The sequence below is a fragment of the Microtus ochrogaster genome, chromosome 6 (assembly GCF_000317375.1).
Source record: "Microtus ochrogaster isolate Prairie Vole_2 chromosome 6, MicOch1.0, whole genome shotgun sequence".
In the NCBI taxonomy this organism is placed as follows: Eukaryota; Metazoa; Chordata; class Mammalia; order Rodentia; family Cricetidae; genus Microtus; species Microtus ochrogaster.
Genome location: NC_022013.1, coordinates 40606215 through 40633402, shown reverse-complemented (window position 1 = coordinate 40633402; position 27188 = coordinate 40606215). Strand labels below are relative to the sequence as shown.

Sequence of the window (27188 nt, the reverse complement as noted above, 5' to 3'; positions counted from 1 at the left end):
CTCCAGAAGGGTGAGAAATACCAAGAGGAAGTAGTGAAAGGCTGTGACAGCAGCAGCCAACAAAGGATTGGATGGCCCTCGGCTGCAATGGCAGGCTCCGAGGCTGCTGTGGGCAAGGCCTAGGCTTGCTGTCTGCTCTACTGCCAGGAGGGGCCCACAGGTATGACCGCCTGGAAACCATGCCGGGCATCTATCTAGAGGGTAGGTATTCTGTTTTAGGACACCCCACAAAGTTGGCTGGGGTGCAATATGTGCCTCTACAGTCAGGAGCTCAGGGCTCAGACTTTAAGATCACAGACTTGGGGTTGACCCCCCTGGTGCTATGAGCTCCCATCTGAGTGGCTCCGGAGAGTGCTGGATCACTTCGTCTTGTCCTCCCAATCTGCAACGTAGATCTCATCCAAGGGCAAGGTACTGGCTCAGAGTGAAGTCGGGAATCAGGCTGGGAGTGCCAAGGGCATCTGGCAGGAGCAATGCCACTGAGGGGGTGGCTTTTATGGAGGACACTGCTTTGGCCAGACTTCCTGGAAGCACGCCCGTCTATCGGCCACTCCTAACTCGGGCAGGGCTCCTCTACCACTCCAGGACTGGCTTGCTGTTACTATAGCAAACCATCCCCCAGTGCAAGGGGAAAACACTGTTCTGTCCCAACTCACAGCACGGCAGGGGGTGGGAAGACCAAGGGGGCACTGAAAAACCAGGATCTTTTCAAGAAGCCCCAAGTGACAGCAAAAAATAAGCGGTGTCCTATTGAATCCACACTGTGACCCTCCTTCACAGATGCTAACAAGGACAGAGTCCTTATTATCTCTAATGCTGATGTGATGGACAGAGCTGAGGTCTATTTCAAGCTGCCCACATAAGTAAGTGGCTTTTGGTTCAAGCTATGAAAGCCAATCAGCAAGATCACACAGAGAGATCTTTCAGATGCTCAGTGAAGAAGTGAGTTATCCTTGCAGTGAGGTAACTTCATTAAAGCTGAACCGGGAATGAGTCTGTCAAGGAATCAACCACCTGGTCAAACTGGCCCCTCAGCACCATGCCAGTTCAGGGACAGGCAGCAAGTGAGAGAGCCTCTGTGACCTGGTGACTAGTGAGCAATGTTCACACCTGCAGGAGGAGGGAGGACAGGTCCAGGGAGCGGCTGCGAGAGGGCCATAAAGCGAGGCCTGCTGCACCCTGTCAGCCCTTCCACTGCATTTGTAGTGAGTAGATACAAGGACATAGGATATGTGACAGCTTAGGCTGCTTCAGTGTCTGTCTGTCTGTCTATAGGCCTAGGAGCTGCATCATGAATGCTGTACAAAAAAATCCTCCACATTAATGATACTGGGTTGTCACCATCCTGCCACCAAGGCCGAGGAACTTGTGGAAGAAAGACATCTGGTCTACAACAAACAGTAATGATTGTGATGATGATACAGGCCTTGCTCTGGGTTCATCCTGGCTCAAACAGTGGTCTCCAAAGTCCACCAAAGCATGTGTACCTGCATTTTCCCAAGGACTGAACCCAGAAGGCCTCCAGGGGCTGAAGAAGTCTACCCCAGCTTTGCTCTACAGCTTCTCGAGTAACAAAGAGCACAGGGTTTCTTACCTGTGGTGCCCCCCTCGAGTCCAGCACCATAGGCTGACACCAGAGCAGGATTCCCTGCTTGACCAGGCTCTCCAACACGCACTTTGAAAGGGCTCCCAACCACGTGGCTGCCATTGAACTTGACATCAATTGTGTGGATGCCGTTCTCATGGGGGATGAAGCGAACGGCATATTTATCTAGGAGAAGAGACACAAGGTAAACGTAGGTGGTAAGCAGCCTGGAGTTAAAAGTGAGAACACAGCACTGTAAGACAACCTGAGCCGGCCAGTGTTGAATCATTTAAAGACACTGTTCTTCTGGGGACCTGGCAGCTAACTCACAGGTTAAGGTCAGCTAGACTTATTTGTGCCTCCCTAGTCAGTCCTTTGGGAGATGTTCTGAATCCCCAATTCAACACTCACCAGAACACTCCGCCCCCTGCTTCACAATCTGCTCCCTATGAAAAGAATCTGCTCAGGGGCTGGAGAGATGGCTCAGAGGTTAAGAGCATTGCCTGCTCTTCCAAAGTTCCTGAGTTCAATTCCCAGCAACCACATGGTGGCTCACAACCATCTGTAATGAGATCTGGTGCCCTCTTCTGGCCTGCAGGCATACACACAGACAGAATATTGTATACATAATAAATAAATATTAATAAAAAAAAAAAAAAAGAATCTGCTCACTTCTCAACACAGTTCCAATCGGTATTAAGGTTCTCTAATTACGTTCAAGGCAAGCAACTGTCAGCAATAGAAACAGCCAGACTTTTCTGATTTGGGTCACAACATGTGTCAAGGTCAACTGTCAACAGAGGAGTGAGTACCTAGGCTGGCCTTGCATGGTATACCCTGTGGTTTCTCTGCTCATTAGTCCCCGCTTCCTTGAACACTTTATCTCCTTTAGGACCTGTGGCCATTAAAGCTTTACCCCAAACCCTCTCTTGTTTCTCTAGTACACTCTCCACAGAGGAATGTTCTAGACTGAGCTACCTACCCCTATCTCTCAGGATTGCACTTCCCCAAGCATTTCCCAGCTGGGTGCCCACGTCCTCCCCTAAAGCCAAAATGTTTCAGGGGAAATGAACCCCACCCTGATGTCCAGATGTGGTCTTCAACAGGATGGGGAAAATTCTTTCCCCAAGGTAAATCAATTCATTTCTTGACCCATAGGAAGTGACTCAGGAATGGGCGTGTGTCCCAGCTCACTGAGACAGTAGAGAGGCCTGCTAGGGACTTAGAGAATTCTTGCATCTTGGGACTTCTGAAAATGAGTCCTGAGAAGATGTCTCTTGGCTGATATGGTTTAAAATGAAACAGCACAAAAAAGGAAAGGAGCCTTGAAGCCAAGAAAAGAGTAAGGGCACATTGGGCCTGATGCCACCCGATAGAATGCACTGGGGAGCCCGAGGCAGGAAGGTATTGGGTACAAAGTCACTCTGGGATGATGTATGAGCTCCAGACCAGCCTCGGGTACACAGAGAGGCTAACTCAAAAAATAAAGCAAAGCAAAACAACAAATAGTCTTTGAGGCCTTGGAGAGAACACCCATTAATGATTGTTAAAACCTACCACAAACTCCAAACTTGGCAGTTAGAAGAGTAGCTGGGCCTCATTATTAAATGTGTTCACTTGAGTTGGGTATCCTATAATTGTAATTGGTAACACCTCAACTGTATAATGCCCAAAATGACCTTAGACACCACTGCATCTCAGAGGCTGCCTGGGCCAAGGACAAACTTCACTTGCTGCTGAGCTCAATGCCCTGGACATCAAAAAAACACCACCAGCTGGTTGACACTCCAAGTAAGAAAGAGACCCTGATTAACCCTTGCACACCCTCTAGCCAGCTATCCTCAGTACTGCTAACTCCATGGGCACCTTTGTACCCATGCATCCAGAACACGCCATCTGTGTGTGGGCCCTGGAGGCTAGAGGTTGACACTGGTGTCTTCTTCAGTGACTCTCCACCTCATGTTTTTGATTCAGTCTCTCTCAGTGAACCTGGAGCTTACTCATGTAGTCAGACCACCTGGCTAGGAAGCATCTTGTACCAAACTCCCATCACAGCTGTGTGCCTGGCTGCACCAGCCTCCCTCACACCCCAGCACAGTTGTATGTTTGGCTGGATCAAATTCAGGTCCTTATGCTTGTACTTTACTGACTAAACCATCTCCCCAGTCCTTACATGTTCAGAATTCACTCTCAAAGCCAAGTAGCCACTAAGCACCTTTGGCTGCTGCTTCATTCTGCTTTCTCAAGGGCAGCAGCTCACCACTTTGCCAGTTACACATCCTAACAGATTCTCTATGATGTAGCCGAATGTTAGCCACGATATGGGCAAGGCATCCCACTCCCAATATTTGTTTCAGGAGAGAAAAAAAGCTGTTGAAGGGCCCTAGCAAGCCTGGCAAACATGGCGCTGGTAGGCGTTACCCTTCCGCCTTCTCCTCCCTTGTAAACCACAGATTACATCCCTAAAACTAGCCATCAAGGTCTATTACCTTATTTGGTAAATACGTCTATTACCTATTTGGTAATAATTTCTTACGTCAGACTCATTTCCTGAGGATAAGTATCAAAGTCCAGCAATCAAAAGCCTGCTTTGGTTCACCTAATTAAAATGCCCAATCAAAATATACCACCACATCTTAGGCCATTCTAACGCGGATCTTGCTTTTTTCCTTTTCTTAAAAATTACACCAGTAAGGTTATTTGCTGCTGTTTTTCTGCCTGAGTCAGAAAGCAGCCACTTTATCTTTTCTTCCCCACTTAATAAAGGATCTCTCTGAGGAAAAAAGGTATTTGGGTGTGGTTTGTGCATAATCCACGTCCAGGAGGAAGCCCCTGCTATGCAGGGTGGGGGTAGGGGTGGCTCCTTCAGCTGGTCACTCATGCTCTGAATTTCCACCCTCATTGGATGCAGGTGAACACACAGCAAATGCCCAACAGCAGAATGTGACATCAAAAACCATGCTGAATGAAGCTCTCCTGACCCTGCCAAAGCAAAGTGTCCCACTCCTGCTCAGCCCTACCATCTGCTTCTTGGTTCTTCTATGGTATCACTTAGGGTTGTCTCCAATCTGCAGGTTTTTGCATCATTCTGACTAATTCTGGCCATAACTATTTGCTGATATATTTTAGTTTTATTATTATTTTTTATTTATTTTGAGATGGAGTTTTACTGTGTAGGCCAGGCTGGCCTTGAACTTGAAGTCCTCCTGCTTCAGTTTCTCGGATATTAAGATTATAGGTACGCATTAACATGAGCAGTGTTTTGAAAACAGAGTTGTATATTTACTAGCTCTACCTTCCTGCCAAATCTCTAACGTACGATAAACGTTCATTGACAAAATGGCCTCTTTAAAGTTGACTGACATCAGAGAGCCCTATAAATCTGAGGTATCAGGCTCTGGAGACCTAGATTCTCTTGGAGTAAGGTAAAATAGCCTTACCCATGTTATAAAGTCAACAATATAATAAAACTGTATGGTTTTGTTAAACTACAATTGCAAACTGTGATTATCGTGTAAAAGGAAACTGGTAAAGGTAAAATCAAGGAGACTTTGTTTAATGTCACATGAAAAGTCTCTGGGTGCCTGGCAACATGTCTACCCCGTGTTATAAAGGATGTCTAGTGGCAGCAGAAAGAACTTGAAGACTCGTCAGCAGTATGGTAGCTGGAGAGGCCTGCCCCAGGAGGCACAGCTATAGGAAGCTCTGCCAGAAACACTGATGTGGAGACCCCGTGCCAGCCCTGATACTTACCGGGCTCTAGTTCAGACACATGGCATTCCTCCACGGCTCCTGAGGGGCTATGCACCTTTGCATCAATCTTTCCTTTTGCACCATTCAACCTTATAGCAAAGGATGCTGGCTGGTTAACTTTTAATCCTGATTCCTGAGAATTCAATAAATTAGACAGGTTATGGTAGCTGGTGTTCCTGCTCAGAAGCACACACTGACCCAAGGTAGGGCTCCAGGCGGGAATACTCTTCTGTGCAACACTTGGCAAGGAAACTGGGCTGCTTAGACGTCCACATTTCTAATAGTACACAGAAACACACACTGCACTCTTACACAGAAACATTCAGGGTAGGGAGAGGTTCTGAGACTGGAGACTTGAGAGATTCCAGTACAAAATCACCACGTCTGTCCCGCTAAATAATCATCACCACCATCAGAATCCTTTTTAGGAACAGGTTTCACGACATGAGCCAGATGCTATGTCTGCCTTTTTTTGTTACTATTTTTCATGTCAAGAGCAGGAATGGGCAGCACTTTTGAAAAAAATTCTAAAGGGCTACACATGTAAAGTAGGCTGCACTTTGCTTAACTACTTTTTCCTAGTAATAAAACAAAGCTGTTAACTCTGAGTCTCAATTTCCTTACTTGTAAAATGGACAAACTAACTGGCCCGATTTCAGGAACTGTTATGAAGAGCACATGAAATTATGATAAAAACTCAGCCAAAGGCCTGAGAAGGCTCCAAAAACTGTCAGCACAAAAAAAGCAATTCCAAAACATGTGGTGTGGTCTTTGTTCTTTTCTGGGTCAGCTTCACTTTCTTCCTGTCTTCAAAAGTATACATTCTTGGAGGAGTGGCTTAGATACTAGGTACTTAAAATAAAGCAACCTTCTTTATTACGATTGCCCATACTTTCCAGGGAAGGGTTGCATGTTCCAGTTTTGACTTGGACTTGCTGGGACAGCCATTCCTCAGATGCAGCAGGACTCATACTTAGTATGCAAAAGAGCATCCAGGAACACAAAGTGCAGATTCTAGACATACCATAAGAAGGCTGAGCAATGGTCCAAGGACAATTATACAGTAGGTCCTAACAACACGGTGTCCCCTGGGTTCGTTCCTAGCTTCAGGCTGAAACACATCACTTAAAGTACTTCAAATTGTATGACAAAAATGCAGTTTCTCTAGCTGTACCTCAATGGGGCACCCACATGTGACTATTAAACTATACTGTGGAGATGTAGAATGTTCTATGCACTCTGATGCCAGGAGGTCCCAGCCTGGGGAGGGTGGGCATAATACAACGCAAGGATTCTTTAGTTTCCAGATCACCCCCACTCTCTCTCCTCCCACACAAAGTGCCAGCCAACTCCACTCTTCTATGAAGTCAAAAAAGCCAGATAAAACAAAACATACTTCTCACATATAACCAGCACCAGATGTTGTTCAGGCCTCCGCTACGGCCCTGATAAATAATTTACATATCCCTCGGCATGGAGCGACGACATACTTACTGAAATACTTATGAGTAAACTGTGGCAGGAGGTGAGCTCAGCAGAAGTCTGCTGGAGAGGATGGCTCAGAACCAGCTTTTGAAAGCAGGCTGTTACCTGAGTCTGTGGCTGCCGCTTAATCCTCAAGAGGGAGATAAATGTCTCTGAAGATCTGAAAAGAGATCTTCGAGATGCAGGAAGGCAGCTCTCTGCCCTCAACAAATGCTGTGTTTATCTCCCTCTATAGGTTTTAGGTAAGTCGGCCACAAAAGAAACTCCTGTTAAGAAGCCTTTAAATGAAACACAAGAAAAACATCTACACCGCAGCGACCAGTCAGGACCTCTGGGGCTCTCCAGTTGAGACCTCGTCAATCTGTAGACTGTGATTCTAGGGTGGCTCCCATCTGGACCTCTAACTAGACTGGAATCTCGATCGTTAACCAAAAGTACAGCTAGTTTGCTCTATTACCCATTCCAAAGGCCAGATTGGATTTTAACCAGTTCAGAAAAATACTTGTTTTTAAGAACTGGGATGACTAAAGGCTATTTAGAAACCCCATTAACTAGAAACTAAATTTGGGTATTCTGATGTTTCTCTACAACCTACTTGCTTCTCTTAATTAAAATATGTTCAGTGTCTTCAGCTCCAATGACTCTCAATTTGGCTCTGGTTCTAATATAACCCTATGTGTGTATGTGCATACGTGTGTGTGTGTGTGTGTGTGTGTGTGTGTGTGTGTGTGTGTGTGTGTGTATGTCTGCCGCCTCATACAAGGTGGCTCTTCACCAGAACCACTCTGTATCACCTTTAAAATTAGATCAAGAGAAGCTGCCCATCAGGGTGTTGCGAGGCTTTACAGAAGTAACACCGAGAAAGTTCTCGGCATAGTTCCTCACACAGTCCCATAAAGACAGCACCCTAATGTAAAAGAACTGCAGCTAACTTTGGGGAACGGAAGCCAACAATCATTACAGCTACAGATCACTAGACTGAGCACCGTCTGTTCTGAAAGGCCCCCTGCTCCTTTAACTAACAGTTAACAGGGCTTCCTTTGCTTCTCTTGAATAGATATTTATAAGCAAACTTGTGGTAAGGTGTATCGTTTACCAAGTCTGCTCGTGCTTGCTCAAAGTGTCTTTTGTCCTGAGGCTACATAAGGAGGTGACCCTGTCACAGGATGGCTGCCCCATGACTGGTAACATCTGTGCATAAGGGCTTAGAACTTAAGAGAGAGTCAAAGTGGCCTCTGGAGTCCAGGAGCCTCACTGGTCGGCCTGTGGCCAAGGAGATGGATGCTTCCTTGCGTCTCACCTGAAGGCTCATAACAGTGAGGCAGCGAGCGTCGTCTGAGGGTGCGATGACCGGCACCAGGTAGGGGCTGTCGGGGATGTGCTCGTCGTTGAACTTGATAGACACCTCGTAGTTACCTGTTGGGATAGGAAAGCCCCACCATTTCAGAAATCTCAGAAAGGTCTATCTGTAGTGGCCACTGGCATAAGCTGGGCTCAGATGTCTTCAGAGACTAGCACTCCTGCAGGCCACAGTTGAGTAGCTGATAGAGGGTCACCTGGCTAACACTGACGCAGCAGGATTGTATGAACTGGGTAAGGTCAGAGATTCTTGACCTGGATCTATAGGGTCGTCTATATACAGGATCCTAGACACCCAGGGGCTTGAGTAGGAGAAGCAGTTGCGTCCATATATTTTGACTAATCTCTAACTGCAAGAATTTGTCATTAGAAATATCAACTAGGAAACACAGTACATGAGAAGTACCTGTGCCTTTTATTGCCAATATTTACATTCTATATCAAGGTATTTTCATCCTATTTGAAGAATTACAGCTATCTTGACATCATCGCTTACACTCATCACTACTTTGAAATTAAGATCAATGTACCTTCACTGAATTTTATTATAGTTTAATATATTACCTCATGTATATTTCACTACTATGTATTTGATAACTATACTTTCATGTAGTTTTATTTATTTGAGACAAGGTTCACTCTGCAGCCCAGGTCAGCCTGGAGCTCACTATATATAAATTCTGGCTGGCTTCGCAATCACGGCAATTGCTTTGCCTCAGCTCCCAGGTGGCTCTCAGTTATTTTAATAGAACTTATTTCTTTTATGATTTGATGTACTCTCTGTTGAGTACACCAAAAAACTATTCTGAGGACAGATTTTTATCAGTTGTCCAAAAGGGCTCAGGCGTATAAAAGGTGACAAAGTACTGCTCTAGGTTCTCAGATGTCGAGGTCACTCTCAAAGCAGCCAAACCAGCTACACGTCACGTGTAGGCAGAACATCTGGCTGACTGGTAGACAGAACGAAGCATTTGAAAGCAAGCAAGCAGAGACCACCATTAAAAGACAAGAGATGATGAGAACAAGGTTCCTTATCTCTTGGAGGCCTGTTTTCTGCATCTAAGGTTCTAGAAGGCTCTCCCATGTACGCCCACATGCAAAAAGCCTGTTTGCTTGACCTAACTTGGTAAGTTTCTGATCCTGGCCACTAAACCATCTCCGAACAAGGAAAGCATTCTAAGTCAACCCTTGAGTACATACCAGGCTCTTGGGCAATATAAGACACACCACATGACCCATTTTTATGGTCATCAAATGTAATCTCGGCCTTGCTAGGGCCCTCAACAGCAATGGAGAGGCCTCCAGCACCTGCTTCCCGGGTCCAGATGCTGAACTCAGCTGAGAGCAAAGAAACACCTGGTTAGTAAGAGAGCCCGAGAGCCCCTGCCCCTCTTTTAGCTTAAGCCAGTATAAGTCCAGATTCTTGCCAGCACTTTCCTTTTGCCCTAGCCCCAAGCAGGTCCCAGGCAAAGGCTATCATTGCAGTTTCTGAAGCTCATGAAGTTCATGTGGAATACACCCAAACCAAAGCAGAAGAGGATGAAAGTGTCCAGATTCCCCCACACCTCTTCCCACAGCAGCCACGGCAAGAAGGGACCCCTTCAATTGGCTTTGCAACGTTCTACTGTGTTGCACAAAACACCAGTTCTTAAGAATGTACTGAAATGGTTTCTGTTTTCCTAAGACACTTAATACACACTAATGTTAGACTCAGCAAAATCTGTCTAAGCCTGTTTGGCTTTGTAAAGGTGAGTGATTTCCAATCTCAGCTTTAAAAGCTTTGAATAAGGAATGTCCCTTGTAGCCATCCACTGGAAATTGTTTCATTAGAGCAATGGGTACAGTGTAAACTTACTTGTCTCTAAGTTAAGACTTGCCCCAAATTCTTACCTGGGATGCCTGCTTCTCCCCTCTCCAGGCCAGGGCCTCCTGCCCGGACCTTGTGGGCACCACCTTCACCAAGGGGCCCCACGGTGAACTGGAAGGGGCTTCCTGTTACATGCTGTCCATGGTACTTTACACTGACTGTGTGAACGCCCATCTCCTGGGGCACAAATCGGACACAGTGAGAGTTCTTCCCAACAGGCACAATCTCTGCCTCGGTGACGTGGCCAGAGGGGCTGGTGACATGGGCAGACATGTCACTGCTGTTGATTTCTGAGAGTAGAAAGGTTGGGAAAAGAAAGTTAGGGCAACAGCCTAGGGCCAGGCAGGACACATAGGGCAAGCAGAGAAGGGTGAGGCAGGTACAGCCCAGAGGTGTGAGGTGCCTGGACTCCTCTTCTGGCTAGAGGCCTGCTCTCTCGTGGCCAGCGTGAAGGGGGCAGGCCCTGCCAGCACTGATGGCCTTCTAGGGGCACTAAAGCTTCCTGTCCCATTTAGATATGTCCTCAGCTTTCCTGGCTGGAGCCCAGTTACCTTTACATGGCAGTTTCAAACTAGGACCTGAACTGGAAACCACGGCGTGTAATAAAACCCACATGTTTCTATGAAAAAGTGATGTGACCATCTGCCATGCATAGTTAAGTTCTTCTCTACAGAAAGCAGAAAACACAACAGCCTTCCTGAATCCCTCCCTTACACTTTAATTAATATATATATATATATATATATATATATATATATATATGCATATATGAGCACATGTGCCACAATATGTTGCTAGAGGTCAGAGGACAACCTGTAGTTGTTTCTCTCCTTCCAACATGTGGGCCCGGAGAATCAAACTTAGGTCATCAGACTTAGCAGCAGGCATCCTTGGCCACTGAGCCATCTCACTGGCCCACCGAGCCTTCACCTCTTACTGTCAAGCTTTGGTGCTTCTTCCAGGCAATAAGGTCAAATGCGCTCAGAGACCACAGTGAGTACATGCCAGTCTCAATGGCAAACGAGAAACCATGCGCCAGCAAAGCTGTCAGCAAAGAGGTCAAGGGGCCCCGCCCCACTCTCAAGAAAGGCAATGCCTTGGCTTACAAGCACTAGGAAGCAAATCATGTCTGTTACAAGCTGCTCACATCACACACACAACTGTGCCTGCACTAGCATGGAGGAGACAAGCGGGTGGCACTGGATGTTGCCATCACCTAGAGCCCGAATAAAACTGCACCGTGCAGCAGTTCATGATTCTGTGTCCTACGAACAGAGAAAGGAAGAGAGGTTGAGGAGTGGCCATATCATGGTATGGACCCAACGTCTGTGCCTCTGCCACATTCCTCTGGCCAACGCTACCCCCCAGAATAATAGCTCTAGAAAAGTACAGGGGAGAAAACTCAGATTCAATGGGCTAAGTGGAGTCCTCATGATGACTTAGTGCCATTAGAAGGGTCCCCAGCAACCTCTTCTTTCTCCTTTCATCACAGGAGCATACGAGTTGGGTATCTACAACCCGGAAGAAGGGATCTACTCATGCTAGTCCGATCTGATGCACAGCCTCTAGGGCTGGGAGAAGTGAATGTCTATTAGTTGTCAAGATATGCTACTTTGTGACTGAGATACCCAATGCAGCCTGGGTCCCCAGGAGCTAATGGGCTCCCCCCACTCTACCAGATGAGAGGGGGTCGAGTGGGTAATGAGGGACAGACAGTGTCTCCTGTAGACTCCTCTGCTATCAAGTAACTGAAAACAATGACCAAGGGCCAAAAGAAACTTAAGACAGATGTCAACACTCCACAGACACCCATATTCAATGGAGAGTCCGCAAAGAGAGGAGACCAGGTGATTTGCAAAATGAAAGTGGAAAGCAAAGCAAAGTCCACGTCCCAAGTAATCGTAGAAACAAGACTAACATGGAGATACCACAGTTTCCCAGCAAAATGAATGACAGGGTACCTCCTGCTAGTGGATCACGGGAAGAAACAGGATCCGATACATCCCTGGAGGACAGTTTACCAAAGTATGGCCATGTCCAAATGCACTGGCCAACAACCCCTGTCCTGGTCACCCATCTTCCACCACCTTGATGCATATGAACAGTGTGCCACCATGTTCAGTTAAAAGTTTTAAAAAAGTGGTCTTGCCTATAGTAATAAGATGCTAACTGCATTCACACTTGACTATGATGTTGTACATGTGTAAGAAACCACTGACTACAGCTAAGAAGGGAGGGTAAAGGAATGTGAAGTCTTGGGAATGAGCCTCCTTACTCCTAAGGTCAGCTTTGTGTATCTTTTGCATGAGCATGTATGTCTTCAGGTGCATGTGAATGTATGCACACGTTCATGTTTGAGTATGTATATGATATGTGTGTGTGTGCTCACACACAGGCCAGAGGACAGCATCAGGTCTTGCTCCTTAGGAGCCATTCACTTTGTTTTTTGAGACAGCGTCTCTCATTGGCTTATGGATCAATTTAGCTAGACTGGCTGGGCAGTGAGTCCTAGGGACCCCTCGTCCCTGCATCCCAGTACTGGGATTATACACAGGCACCATCATACCTGGTTTTCCTTTCTTTCAAATGTAAATTCTGGAGATGGAACTCTGAGTCCTCATACCTGTGCAGCAATGACTTTACCAATGCAGTTATTGCCCCTACTTTCCCCTTCTCTGTAGTGTTCGAGCAACGCCACAGGCCTTGCCGGTTTGTGGGCAGAGGAATCTTGAAGCTTTCACCGACACAGTGATTCTCTGTACACAAAGACCCTAGGCACATTTCAGATAGGCCACTGGCCTGCTTATAGTGCATGGAGTCTCAATTTACCATGAAGTACTTCAATGGGGCCCACCTAATTTTGGAGCAAAGTCTAGTTCTCATGTTAACGATAAAAAAGATGAACTGCAGCTAGGTTTCACCTCCTCAATACTTTCAGATATTGGCACCAGCCAGCCATGTTTCCCTCTGACATTATTTTCATCGGCAAAGAGTAAATCTGAAAGCAAATCGATGTCCCCCACCCCCCCCAAGCAATGCAACAAAACTATTTTTATTTGGAAGAAAAAAGGTAAGAGGTAAGCACATTTCTCCTAAATGAACCTCTGTGAAAACAAAAACTTGTTGTGGTATCTCTAGCTTGTAGCCCTAGCACTGGGGAGGCCGAGGCAGGAGAATCATACAGAGACTGGGTTTCTCTGTAACTTTGGAGCCTGTCCTGGAAACTTGCTCTGTAGACCAGACTGGCCTTGAACTCATAGTGATCCACCTGTTTCTGCCTCCAGAGTGCTGGGATAAAGGCATGCACCACCACGGCCTGGCTGAGACCCTATTAAAAAGCAAAAAAACCTAAGAAAATTGTGCAATGACAATGTCTCCAGTGTCAAGGAGGACAGTGTGCTCTAGGTCACGCGGGCATTTGGTCCAAAGGTGCTGGCTGCTGCTCTGTCCCACTAGCTCCCCTTGCGCACCTGGGATCTTCAGGTTCAGGTCACAGATACTGCCAACTGTGGCCACAGATGGAGCCCGGCTGGTCCGGGTGATGCTCTCTTTGACTCTTCCCTCACCACTGATCTTCACAGTGAATGGACTGCCTGCAAGACCGAGAAGGCCCCTGTGAGCAGCCCTGATAGGCACATGGGTGTCATTTACTAAAAACTTAAGCATCACAGAGGGAGGGCAGAGGGGCCTCATACCAGGTACATGTTCATCAGCAAATTTGGTGGAGACGATATAGACCCCAGGCACTGTGGGGAAGTAGGACACCTTGCAGGTACCATCCTCCAGGTCCTCTGTCTGGATGTCCACTTTGCTGGGTCCTTCCACCGCCAAGGATATGCCACCATATCCTGCAACGCAGCAGCCTGTTTTAGCACAACTCCCGAGAGAAGACTGTGATGAATGGGGAAGGGAAACCCAGCCACTGATATCGAAATAATTTCCACAGAGAAGAAAGTATCCAGCTTGGGGAGCCTATGGCAAAGGAACAAGCTAAAGGCTTTAGCAAGTTAACCCTGCTGACCATGGCTTTAAGACAACTCCTCCCGTGAAGGTTTATCTATCAATGTCCCATCTGAACATGTGTCTTGAGCAACCATATGTCCCTCAATAAATACCTGGACTGTCTTGAGGGGTTATTGGAATTTTCAAAGAGCAAACAGTTCCACTGACCATATCAACGGACCCAAAAGTTCAATGGCACAAAATCTCAACAATGAGCACTGAGTGGTGCAGAAATTTTTTTCAATCTTTGTTCTGGGATTCTAACTTTGTCTAGAGCTCACTAATGTGGCTGCCACCGCTACTGACACTCAAGAAGACAGAAGAGGAAGGCACCGGGATGTGGAAGGGCTTGAGAGGCAAATCTAACTCAAAGTATCTCAAAGAGAGATGAGGGGAGTGGTATGCCTTATTTTGCCCAAAGCACTGCTCAACTAACCCAATATGCTCTGCTTAGGAGGTGACCAGGAGGTCCTGGGAGCAGAGTGCAATGATGTAGTACATGTACTGTAACAGTCATGTACTGTGACCTTTTGGACCTTAGAAACAGATTATAAATAGGGCTATAACAGTCCCTATGTATCTTCAGTTTTTTTTCCCTCTATAAACCAAATTTCCACTCTTGTGATTCAGGTAGAATCTCCTATCTCAGAGGCTGAAGGTTTAGAGACAAAGAATTGGCAGTCACAATCCCCAGCCATTTCCCACAAAACTACCCCACAGACCTGCATCTCTTGTGTCCACGATAAAGTCAGACATCTCAAACGTCCGGCCTTCTGACAGGCCTCGACCATAGACTTTGGCACGACGTGCATCGCCAATCTCAGACTGGACCACCATAATGGATACGGGGCTGTTGGCCACATGGTTGCCATTCTTCTTGATGCTGACTAGATGTTCACCCACCTCTCGAGGGATGAAAGAAATGCCTGGATCGGAACACAGGGGGAGAAAGGATAAAGGAGAAGTCAGGGAGGAGAATGGCTATGATATAGAATGTGTTCATAGTTAACTTTACTGGATCTAAAATAATCTAGGAGAAAGACCTTGTGTGTGTCTGTTGAGGGTATTTATAGATTAGGTTAACTGAGGTGGGAAGAGCTAACCTCAATGTTGGCAGCAGCACTCTATGGGCTGGGGCTCTGGATTGTATAAAGGGAAGTCAAGATGAGCACCAGCATTCATCTATCTCTGCTTCTGACTGTAGATCTCATGTGTGGAGGTTTGAAAGAATTGGCCCCCAAAGGGAGAGGCACTATTCGGAGGTGTGGCCTTGTTGGAGGAAGTGTGCCACTGTGGAGGCAGGCTTTGAGGTCTCATACGTGCTCAAGCCACACCCTAGCCCTAACCCTAACCACTTCCTAATGCCAGTGAATCAAGATGTAAGAACTCCTAGCTCCTTCTCCAGCACCAAGTCTGCCTGCATGCTGTCTTGCTTTCTGCCATGATGATCATGGACTAAACCTCTGACTGTAAGCGAGCCACCACAACTAAATGTTTTCTTTTATAAGAGTTGTGGTCATGGTGTCTCTTCACAGTTATAGAAACCCTAACAGACATCATGTGACAAGCTGTTTTGCTCTGTCACCTTTTATAACCCCACCACGATAGACTGTATCACAGAACAGAGTCAAAACAAACCTCTCCTTTCTTAAGCTGCCTTTGTTGGGTGTTTTGCCACAGCAGAGAGAAAACTAGCTAGTAAGATGGTTACTCTCAAAATTAGAAACAGGACCCCCTTACGTTGCAACAGTCCAGTATCCAGGGATACTAACACAAAGGCAGAGCATACATGCGTGACACAGGTTTAACGTAACAGACTGCCATGCACCACCCACTTCCTAAGGGGAGGAGTGAGGAGTCCCTGGCCTCACCCCACCATGCAGGCAATCCAAAGCTCACCAATGTGGTTGTTGGGCAGCCTCTTCAGTAGACAGGGCTCATCACGTCCAGATGGGGCCTTGATATTGGCTGTCAGTGTGCTGAGGTCAGTCTCACTGATGTCCAGAAGGAAGTCGGCAGCTGATCCCAGCTTCACTTGTGAGCAGCGTCTGCTATCGTCTGGGGAAAAGCCAAGAGAGCTTCTATCACATGAGCTAGCTTAGTTCTCTAGCTGTCCAGAGCAGACAGTCTACGAGATACTTAGAGATGAACAGTCGAGAATCTATTAACCACAGGTATATGATAAGTATCTGCCTCCGACAATGTGCAGTAATATTTAAGCCAGGTGGTGGTGGCGCATACCTTTAATCCCAGCACTCGGGAGGCAGAGGCAGGCGGATCTCTGTGAGTTCGAGGCCAGCCTGGTCTACAAGAGTTAGTGCCAGGACAGGCTCCAAAGCTACAGAGAAACCCTGTCTCGAAAAACTAAAAAAAAAATATTTAATAATCAATGTTGAAGGATGATGGGTGGCTATGACTGGTTCAAAGGAAGACAAGAAGCTGGAAGGAACCTGAGCTGCAATAGTAATGAACTGACTTTTAAAGGAATCTCTAACATGCAGAAGAACGGAACTAAGTATCTATCTCTCTGTCTAATCTCTCCTTCTGCTCAAAACACAATTCGAAATGGATCAAAGACCTCAAGGTGAGACTAGAAACTTGGAGACTGCAGGAGGAAATATGAAAACACTTTTTAAAAAGGGTTCCATAATATGGGGAATAATCTCCAAACTGACCAATGGGATTACATAGTTAAACAGCTTCTTCACAGCAAACAAAATGCCAGAGTGAACAGAATCTGTAGAATTGAGAATAAAAACCACTTTGTCTAAATACATATCGGGTAGGAAATTAATATGCATAATATAGAAACATCCATTTATATATATTTTATGTAAATATATATAAAGATATATAAGTAATTAAATAGTAAAAATCAAAAATAAAATATATTGGTTAATAACAGTTCTCAAAAGAAATATAAGTCGCTATTAAATATTTTTAAAAGGTGCTCAATATCTTTAGAAGTAGGAGAATGCAAATTAAACCTGTTTTGAGATCCACCCTCCACTGCCTGTTTTTTTTCCTCCCCTCCTTCCTTTTTTTTTTCTTGGAGACAGAGTTTTTCTGTATTGCCCTGCCTGTCTTTGAACTTGCTCTGTAGAGACCAGGCTGGCCTCAAACTCAGCGATCCGCCTGCCTCTGCCTCCTGAGTGCTGGGATTAAAGGTGTTCGCCATCACCACCTGGTCTGTTTTGAGATTCTACCTCATACCAGCCAGCAGGGTGATCACCATTAACTCAAAGGACAAGTGACGTTGGCAAGCGGAACGCATACTCACCACTGGTGAGACTGTGAACTGCTACAGACATCTATAGAAATCAGTGTGGAAGGTTCTCAAAGACTGAAGTAGATTCACCAACTGACCCATTCATACCACTCCTGCGAGACTCTAAGCTAACCCATCACAGAGATACCTGCCCATCCAAGCTCGCTGCTGCGCTGGTCACAATAGTTAGAAAACAGAACCAGCCTAGGTGCCCATCAACAGGTGAAAGGGTAAAGAAAATATGCTGCATAGACAGAATGAGCAATATTTAAAAAATGAGACCAGGATATCTGCAGGAAAACAGATGACTATAAGTCATCTTAATAGATAAAGACAGGCCGACTCAGAAAGATCGTGCCACGTATGTATACGCATGCTGTTTGTGTGTGTGTGTGTGTGTGTGTGTGTGTGTGTGTGTGTGTGTGTGTATGAGAGCGAGAGAGAGCAAGAGAGAGAGAGAGATATCAGGGACCATGAGATTGAAGGAAGCTATCTTAAGAGAGGGTAGGTAGGGGACATGGAAGCAATAGAACACAAGCTAAAGAAAAACAGGGGGGCAGGCAGTGGGAGAGCAATGGGGAACAAAGTGTAACGACATATGCTCAAAAATTCTACAATAAAAGTCATTGCTTTGTGTTGTGAATTAAAAGAAAACAAATTAAAGGAATCTTTGTCAAGAGAAAGTTCCCACCTGCTGCCGTGCCCTTGGAAATTTCCTAGGTATGCATGAACCCCACTCCCCACAGTGTTGCTACTCACTTCAAACAGGCCTAAAAAACCTTGATTTGTACGTCTCCTGAGAAACCACTGTATGTTCCCAAACCAGCAGGCTGAACAGACGGCATGGAAGGGGATAACTTGCCTCTGAATACCAGTGAGCTTGGCTAACTGGCTACATCCCCAAACTTCAGTTTTCTGGTCAGTAGGAAGGAGGAGATATCTTATGTAGTACAATGCTAATCGGCCTCAGCACTTAGTTCCTGCACTCGGCTGTCAGTACTATCTTGATGCATGTAGCTAAGGGCTTGTTGTCTAGATGGTAACTCGTATTTTCTCTTCATTATGAAAGAAGGAGGAATTTAGGCAGCCTGAGCCCTGGACTTGGCTTCTCATGAAACCAAGGGACAAGCTTGCCATCCCAGGCGGATGAGATGGGGATAGGTGAGGCACAGCTCGACCTCCCATGAGAAGTTCCTGCAAGCTAGACAATGTCCCCCTACCTGTGATCTTGGCAGTGAAGGGGCTGCCAGGGATGTGCTTGTCATTGTACTTGACCAGAATGCTGTAGTCGCCTGGCAGGGTGGGCAGGTAGGTCACGGTACATGTCCCATCTTTGTTGTCGATGCAGCTGATCTCTGCTTTGGAGGGGCCTTCGATAGCCAAATCCAGACCTCCTGTGAGTGCGAGCATGGGAGGAGAGCAGTCAGAGAGAGTCTCCGTTTCCATAGGGACAATTCATCCATGGGGATCCTGACACACTCCATGTGAGCATCAAAGCAGAACAATCTACAGGGGAAAGCCTACTGGGAAAACATGCCACTGTGAACGGCACCTGCACTTCTGCTTAGAGAATTCCAGCTCTCCAAGGACCTGAGAAAGAACGAAGAGACAGACAACTACACATCAAACTTGCACAGACTGTCCCAGTGGTCAGGGTGGGTGCCACATCAGGACCACAGGCTTAGGAATCCGTGACTATTGTGGTTGGCGAGCGCATGTCAGCAAGAATGTCCAGCTTAATAGCTTGTGGGAGGTCCAGAGGACTAATGAGTAAAACGAACAAAAATAAAACCATTTTCAACCCAAAGCCCACTTGAATTCTCAGCGGGTCACATGAAATAGTTCATCATACAAATCTGATTTCACTCAGATCCTAAGAATTTAAACATTTCTATTTTGGGTAGACGATGGATTTTCATATGAGAGAAAACGAGACAAGTCCTACTCTATCATAGTGAATTTCTTCTTTTGAGATCAGGTCTCACTATATATGGTTCATGCCAGTTTTGTTCTCCCTGGCTTGAGCTCCCACATCAGCCTACTGAGTATCCGGGACTCCATGTGAGCCACCATGCCCAGCACATGTCAATCATGGTCATTACCTCTCCAAACGGAAGGCTACCAATGCACAAACATGTAAACCACGCAGTACCTTCTCCCGCATCCTCCGTGACGATGGTGAACGTGGCGGTCTTGTTGGCTACTCCATACACAAGGCCAGGACCGTATGCAGAAACACTCCCACTGTTGGGGTAGTTCACATAGAACTGGAGTGGGCTCTCTGCATTTGCCAAAGACAAAAACAAAACAGGAAACATTAATGGTAAATGGACACCTCAGATAGATGGCAGTACCTCAATGTTCACCTCTTAGCAGGCAGGTCTGTCACCCTTTGAGGCTGTTCCAGACCAGAGGGGTATGTGGGAGCTGACATAGGAGATTTCATCTCAGAATGGCAAATAAAGAAGAGGCAGCTGTATCATGCGAAGGTAGGAGCTGCTTACCTGAGCAAAGGCTGTCTGTCATGCCATTCAAGATGTAAGAGCCCCTGATCTAGGAAGATCATCTTCAAAAATGACCCTACAGAAGCCCTCTCTGCCCACTGCACTCTCATCCCTATTAAAGCTCTTTAATTCCTAGGATTCATGTGCAAACCAGCAAAGACCTTAGCATCTAACAACACGGGGTTGACCCACCCACAGAACGTTACTGAATCCATGTGTATTTACTCGAGAGATTAACCATGGTGTGTCACATTACAAAGAGACAAAGCGAACAATGTCTTTATATACAACATTGCTATTAATCCAGAGGGGCTGCTGCTGTGCAGGCTCCGCTGGTTAATGCAAACCTAGCGACCAGCCTGTGATCCCTAGAACTAAAGTAAAGGTATAGAGAATTAACTACAGTTTTCCTCTGACTTCCATGTGCAAACCTCGGCATGGATGCCCATACATATACATGTTATGCACACACGCAATAACAGAAAAGAACCATTAAGCCATTCTTTTAACAGATAAATGTAAACATGCTCGCAGGCACACAGGAAGTCTCTGAAAAGGTCGTCACAGTGGCGATGGAGGAAGGGGGAGAACCAGGAAAAGTGTGCAGCTGTTTTATATAGTCTTATTGTTTAGCCCAGGGGCCTCAGACTCCTGAGAGAGTTTACAGACACCTAACGTCTGCCTGAAGCTTGAGAGATGACTCGTCTCGAAGCTCTGTATCTATCCCATTCGTGTATTTAAACAGGAAAAACATTTTTGCTTTAATCAAGTGCTGTGCAGACTTATGAACATAAAGCGAATGGCAAACTCAGAGACGTATTTTTAACTCCTACCTCAAAAGCATAAATTCTCCACTGGGAAAACAGACAAAGAATATGAAGATTGACAGAGAACTGAAGACACTCCATTTGGAGCTTATTTTCTTCTTGGCAAAACTGGCCTTTGGGAAAGGAACTGCCCATGCCTAGACCACTGACAAAATGTGGAGTCCGGATAGACAAGTAGGATACAAAAAAAAAGACTGCCAAATCTTGCCAAGACAGGGTAAGATGGTTTTGAAAATCTTCCCGCCTCTAAAAATGGCCTGCCAGTTACTCTAGGCCTTAGCCAAAGTTGGTTGCTTCAACACTGCACATGAGACTTTGGGTGATTGCCCAGGTAGCCGGTTGTCTCCGTCATCTACTTTTTGGAAGCTGCTTGATTGCACTTCCTGCCTATTCAAGTAATATTACCTCCCTTCTCAGGCCTTTGAAGGGTTGAAGATTAGACAGTCATAGTTATTTTCTTCTTATGATTTATCCAAGCCGTTTGTAATGCAAGACTTAGACTCCTTAGAATAAAATAATTATTAAAACATTTAGCATATGTTTCTTGTTTAATATTGTTTATGCTGGTTGTAATTCTAATTGTTATACTTGATATCTGTTCTTATTGTATATAGTTTTTTATTGGGTTTGGAACTCTGTTATTTAGACAAAAGGGGGAGTGATGGGGAACCTCCTTCAGCCAACGGACTTTGAGAGGCTGGACCAGGTGGGGTGTGGCCTTTGGGTACCAAAAAGCCCATGGGGGTGCCCACTCGGCCTTGTCCCACTCACCACACCTGAATGTTGGACCCCGTTCCTGTTGCCTCGTTGTGATCTGTGAGTTTCCCTTTTAATAAAGAAAAACCTTCGTATACCCTATTCGGAGCTAGCGTGAGATTATTTGATTCTTGTTCCACCGATCTGATGTGTTCCGCTTCATCCACTTAATATCTGGGAAGTTGTACCAATCAATGTCATTCACAGTAAAAAAGGTACCAAGATACCATGCACTTTTAAATCATCAGACACAAAGAAACAACTGCACAGTAGACTATTGGGCAAACTTGTGGAGTGACGGGCGCTTTGCTTAACTGCTGGGGTCCCGATGTAACAGCTCCAGGAAGGAAAATATGGTACAATCTATTCAAATTACAAAGGCCTGTATCTGGCCCCACAGCACTTCTGCTCAGGGGACTAAATCCCACAGGTACACCAACTGTGCCAACAAGAGTGGTGACAGCGAGGGTGGCAAGGCTGAAATGCTCCCCAGTGGGGACCTGGAAGCACACACAATGACTCATTCTGGTGAGGGAAAGCTATAAGGTGTGAAGATATACCACTGCACAGACCTGCACAGCTCCCTTGGACATGTGTCAGAGGTAAAAGGCAAGAACAGCCGATGGGAAGATAACGACCTTTCAGAAAACGAGGGCTGGATTTTAAAACCTGTATTCCTTTTTCCAAGATAGGGTTCGTCTGTGCACCCCTGGCTTTCCTGGAACTCAAACTGTAAAGGAGAGTGGCCCCGACCTCAAGAGATCCATCTGCCTCTGCCTCCCGAGGGCTGGGATTAAAGGCGTGCACCACCACCACCTGGCTAGAATCTGTATTCTTACTTGAATGTGGTCTTAACATTTTTCTAAACTTGAACATAAATTTTACCAACAATCAGTTGTAAGGAGAAGGCAGATGGAGGTTACAGGTACGATCATGTTATTTACTCAAAATATTAAATTAGAAGATACTTAAGTAATTACAAAGAGCCAATGAAAATGATGACACTGTGCTGGATGACAGCCAGAAAACACAAGCTAGCCCCAAATCAGGAGTTACTGGGGGCTATCTGTCTTCTTCTAACTCCTGTGTTTTAGGACGTGACCCTGTTTCTAAGTCCCATACCCCACAGGGTTTCCAGGCCAGGCCAGAAAGCCTCACTTCCTGTGCCTGCCTTGTATTTGATCTTTGGCCACACTTAACACAGTTATGAGGACAAAGAATCAGAGCCGCACGGCCCTGCCCTCTGACCCAGGATGATGAGATGTATTCTCTCTTCAGGAAGCAGACTCTCAGGCTGTTTGCACAGGGAAGCCACCACGACATTTCCGGGCCTGCCCTGGAGAGCACCTTAGCTTCCCAGATGTCCAGGAGGCTAGTGAGCTGCTGCACCTCACTTACCAGGGATGTGGCTCCCCATGTACTTAATATGCATTTCGTGAAGCCCGACTTCAGTGGGGGCGTATCTGACAGTGACTGTGCCATCTTTGTTGTCCACGATCTCAGGTGTAGCTTTCTTCCCAGAAGGCATATGCACCTCTCCTGGAGAATACAGGGACACACAGGGCACTGGGGTCATTGGTGACCTCTCCCCACAAAGCAGATGTAATACAGAAATGTCTTCACTACACAGGTTCTCAGACCCCCCAGAACACTCACGCTGCTGTAGCATCCAAGCACCACAGTGGGAAAACCTGCTTTCTATAGCTTCCCCCTTTGGTTTCCACGAGAAGCAGTAGGCAACTATCGTGTAAACAAATGAAGGGCGTCTCCAACAGGCAAACTCAAAGTGCAAAGAGGATCTGAGAAGACCACAAACGAGTAAGGGGAGCAGGAATCAAAGATGCTGGGCTTCCAGAAAGGGACTTAGATAAGACAGACCTCAGTGTTTCAGGCTGTATGTGGAAAACTGAGTGGATAAGAGAAAGCAGGGAAAAGGGGGAACAGAAACCTGGCAGTGATGAGATCTAAACAAAGTTCCTCCCCTGAGGAGAAACACAAGTCTCAAGAACGTAATAGAACCACCTCTTCAGAGAAACGGTTGTCCAGGCTCAGGGGCACTGGGGAAGGAGCCAGGACGGAAGTATAGCAGAATCACCTCCCCAGCACGGTTCTGAGCTGCAGGTGCGGCAGACAAAGGGTAAGGCAAGTCTTGCAAGGGTTTACCTGTGATTTCTCCTTTCCTGACAGCAAATGGAATCACCAGGTCAAAGGGCTTAAAGCCTAGGCCATTCATGTCACTCACTGGGACATAGGCCTCTTCGGTCACCTAAAAACAGGAGAGACTGGTCACTTCGTAAAACGGACAGCAGTGTGGACTCGTGGAGCTACAGCGGGCAGAACCATGGGAATTCTACAAGGCAACAAGACCTAAATTTGGGGTGTGTGACCCTGTACTTATGGGCTCTGTCTGACTGGGTCAGGGTCAAGTTGGAAAGATTGGAGAAGTTCTGATTGATCATTTGCTAGAAATGGCTTGCTCCAAGAGTGTGCTTGTAGAATTCCCAGTATTGCCCAAAGGCAAATGGAAAAAGGAGAGAGCAATGTCTGCGTCCCAAGAGGCTCCACCTGGAAAGGTTTAGTTGCTTGTGGCCTGGAAAAGAAGGTGTGTTTTAAGTGGCACAAAGTGGCAGCAGGTGACTTTGCCCCTAGACAGAAACCAGATGCACAAGGGGTAGCTTGGAGTCAGTAGGAGCTCTGCCAACAGCCATCCATCTTGTTATTTAAACACGGGGAAGAAAAACGGCACCCAGCGTGATCACAGACAGGATGGCTGGTGATTCGTGAGGAGCGGGTGGTGACATGGAGGTAGATCTTAGAGAGCGTGGGGTTTTGACGATGGGATGATCAGTGGGGACACACCAACGGCCAGGACACCAGAGGACTTAAGCGATTCCCACAAGCAGGCAGCAGCTTTTCTAAAATGAAGGTTGAATGAACCCCGAAATGCAAAAAAAAGGGAAAACGAAAACCAAAGTGTACCCAGGGCCTGAATCCAGGGGGACATGCATTTACCGGTGCCTTCTCCAGGGCTGTGACTTCCCCATCCGTGGCCTAGTCAGTGGCAAATGAAGATTAATTGGGAATCACACCAGAGGGATATTGTTACCCAAGATCCTACAGTTTGTACTCTACCCCCTATGCCCAGCAGGTGTCTGTTATTATGGAGATGTTTTTTTTTTTTTTTTGACAGAGTCTCATGTGGCCCAGGTTGGTCTCAAACTCTCCACGTACCCAAGGATAGCCTTCAACTGCCGATTTCTGGCCTGCACATGTGCCATCACACTCAGGATGACTGATACATTCTTTCTGCCCTTTTCGGGGGAAAGCTGTCCTCTTTGTAACTGTCACGGGCACTTGACCTTTAAGCCCACAATTCCTGAGTGAGTGATGTGCACAGAAGCCACCGTGGTGTCACAAGAGACTGAAGTAAACCCTGTAGCTATCAGCTATCGGTCAGACCGGCGAGGGGATTGCTCAGTGAAGTCTGACAAAATCCTAAGGAAGGGAATCCATGTGAGCGTGAGGGAAGCAAGCAAGCAAGCAAGCATCACAGCTAAACATCATGATCCCTTGCAGGAAATTCAAGCGTCCATGTGTAAGGAGAGAAAGCTGACAGCCGTCATCCTGGCATGGAGTCAGGAAAGAAGTGGATTTTGTTTTTCTTTTACTTGGCATCTGGTTTTGCTTTACTTTGTGTATGTGTGGTATATGTCTGTGCTCGTGGGAACACATAAATGCAAGGTGTAGGAGCACGGGCTCTTCACATCGGTGTCTCCTGTTGCTTTCCACCTTGTTTGCTAGTTTTAGATTTATTTATTTAATGTGCACGAGTGTTTTGTCTGCATCTATCTATGTATTCCATATGTGTGCCTGGTGCCAGCAGAGGTGAGGAGGTTATAGTTGGTTCTAGGAATTCAGAACCTCCACAAGAGCAGCCAGTGCTCCTAACCACTGAGCCATACCTCTAGTCCCTCGTTTTTGTGATTGGGCACTGGATTTGAACTAAAATTCAAGATTACTGATTGACTAGACTAGCTGTTTATCAAGCACCCAGGGTTTTCCTGTTTCTGCCTTCTGGTTACAGGCATGTGCTGTCATGCCCTGATTTTTCTTAGTGCTGGGAATCCGATCTCAGGCTATGCTTGCACAACACCTGCTTTACCCAACGTCATTTCCCTAACCTGAGAAATGTTGTTAGTCATTAATACGCTGGTTTTTTTCTTCTTCTTCTTTCTTTTGACGTGGAGGGTTTAACTTGCTGGGTAGATTTTTTTTAAAAAAAATGATTTACTTATTTTCTGTGCATTGGTGTTTTGCTTGCATGTTTCTCTGTGCGAGGGTGTCAAATCTCCTAGGACTGGAGTTACAGAAAATTATGAGCTGCCATGTGGGTGCTGAGAATTGAAACTAGGTCCTTCAGAAGAACAGTCAGTGCTCTTAAGCACTGAGCCATCTCTCCAGTCCCAATAATTAATGCTTTAGATTTTAGTGTATATTCATTTTTAAAAATGGTCAGTTTTATGCCTTTGATCCAACTGACCCAACAGGGAAGGGTCCCTCATCACCATCCTCCTAGGAACAAAGGATAACAAGAAACAAAGAAGCTGTGGCCTGTGCCACCTGCAGAAAGGCCGTTACTGACACCCAGCTTTGCCTTTAGGGCCAGTTCTGATGGAGGCCATCTCAAAACCATGTCACCAACAGAAAGGCCTTTCAAGGCTACAGATGTAGCCTTGTGATTTTAAAACTTCTTAGTGGGGACAAACAAGCTGCTCATCCACGAACTTAGCTGACCAAGCCTGTGGTCACACTAAGACATTTGCTATCAATGTGGTGTCAGGCGTCCATGTTCTTCCTGTCTTGAGCCTATAAAGGGAGGAAGAGAATCTATCCAGTGAAGGGGGTGCAGCAAGTGACCACTAGACATCCTCAAGCTGTGAACACTTATGACTGAAGGGCTATTCATTTCTAATGCGTTTGAAAGCTTCCACTTCTGGAATGACCCACCTGTTAATGTGGTCTCTGAATTTTTACCTTGATTGTTCTCACTTAGACCCCAGCATCTGGGGTCTCTCCTCCCTAGACCATTGCAGCAGCATCATGACGTCTGCCCAGCGATTTCTGCTTTTCTACCTCATTCAATTCTAACTAACAAGATCATATGTACCATGGGATAAACACAACGTCTTAAAACTACAACTGGGACACTTTTCAAAATAACACCAACGTTCTCGTTGCAATGTTTTCTCCCCTAGAGAAGAAAAACACTCCCAAATGGACAGTGTCCAAAGTTGACAAGTGTTTACATATTTGAGATATGAAAGAGCTTTCAGACCTCTGGCAGGATGTTTATAGCTAAACAAACATGGAGGGAAAAGAGAGAAGCCAGAACAGATTACGGATGGGAACGGAGTCCCTGGGCTTCTGTTTGAAACACACTCTTTGAACCATTCTCCATTGCTGTACAACGTGAAGGAATTAGAAAACACTTCGTGACATGGAGTCAAATCACTGGCTGACAGCATAGGACCTGTGGTTGGGTGGTTGTTCTTTTGCATCAAAGGATACAACGAGGGAGCCCACATGGCACCTGGTATCTGTCCAGACTGGGCAATCCTTATTTTAACAGGGCAAACAGAGCTTGCTTCTGAGGCTTACGTGGGAATTCTGCTACAGTTCTACCAGGCTCTTGTGGAAGAACCTTAATAATCAGAGAAGATCTGAAAGGCACCCAGAGCTGAAAGCCTTTAGTTTGCAGTTTTCTGGTCCAAACCTGAACGTT

General features: G+C 46.2%; 1 protein-coding gene across 4 annotated transcripts in view; it reads right to left on the bottom strand.

Annotated features, from left to right (window-relative positions):
- Positions 1–27188, bottom strand: part of Flnb (filamin B) — a 140377-nt gene that overhangs the window by 7538 nt on the left and 105651 nt on the right. For 2 of the 4 annotated variants that reach the window (XM_013346838.1, XM_026779876.1), the window contains 14 exons: positions 24386–24457; positions 23570–23672; positions 22805–22945; positions 19472–19600; positions 18540–18713; positions 15951–16109; positions 14774–14977; positions 13745–13897; positions 13520–13642; positions 10073–10339; positions 9383–9520; positions 8124–8239; positions 5339–5471; positions 1595–1771 (listed from right to left, as the gene is read on the bottom strand). In XM_013346838.1, the coding sequence (XP_013202292.1) occupies positions 1595–1771; positions 5339–5471; positions 8124–8239; positions 9383–9520; positions 10073–10339; positions 13520–13642; positions 13745–13897; positions 14774–14977; positions 15951–16109; positions 18540–18713; positions 19472–19600; positions 22805–22945; positions 23570–23672; positions 24386–24457 (2089 nt within the window). The remainder of the gene's footprint in view (positions 1–1594; positions 1772–5338; positions 5472–8123; positions 8240–9382; positions 9521–10072; positions 10340–13519; positions 13643–13744; positions 13898–14773; positions 14978–15950; positions 16110–18539; positions 18714–19471; positions 19601–22804; positions 22946–23569; positions 23673–24385; positions 24458–27188) is intronic. The other 2 variants (XM_026779877.1, XM_026779878.1) reach the window with 2 other exon arrangements.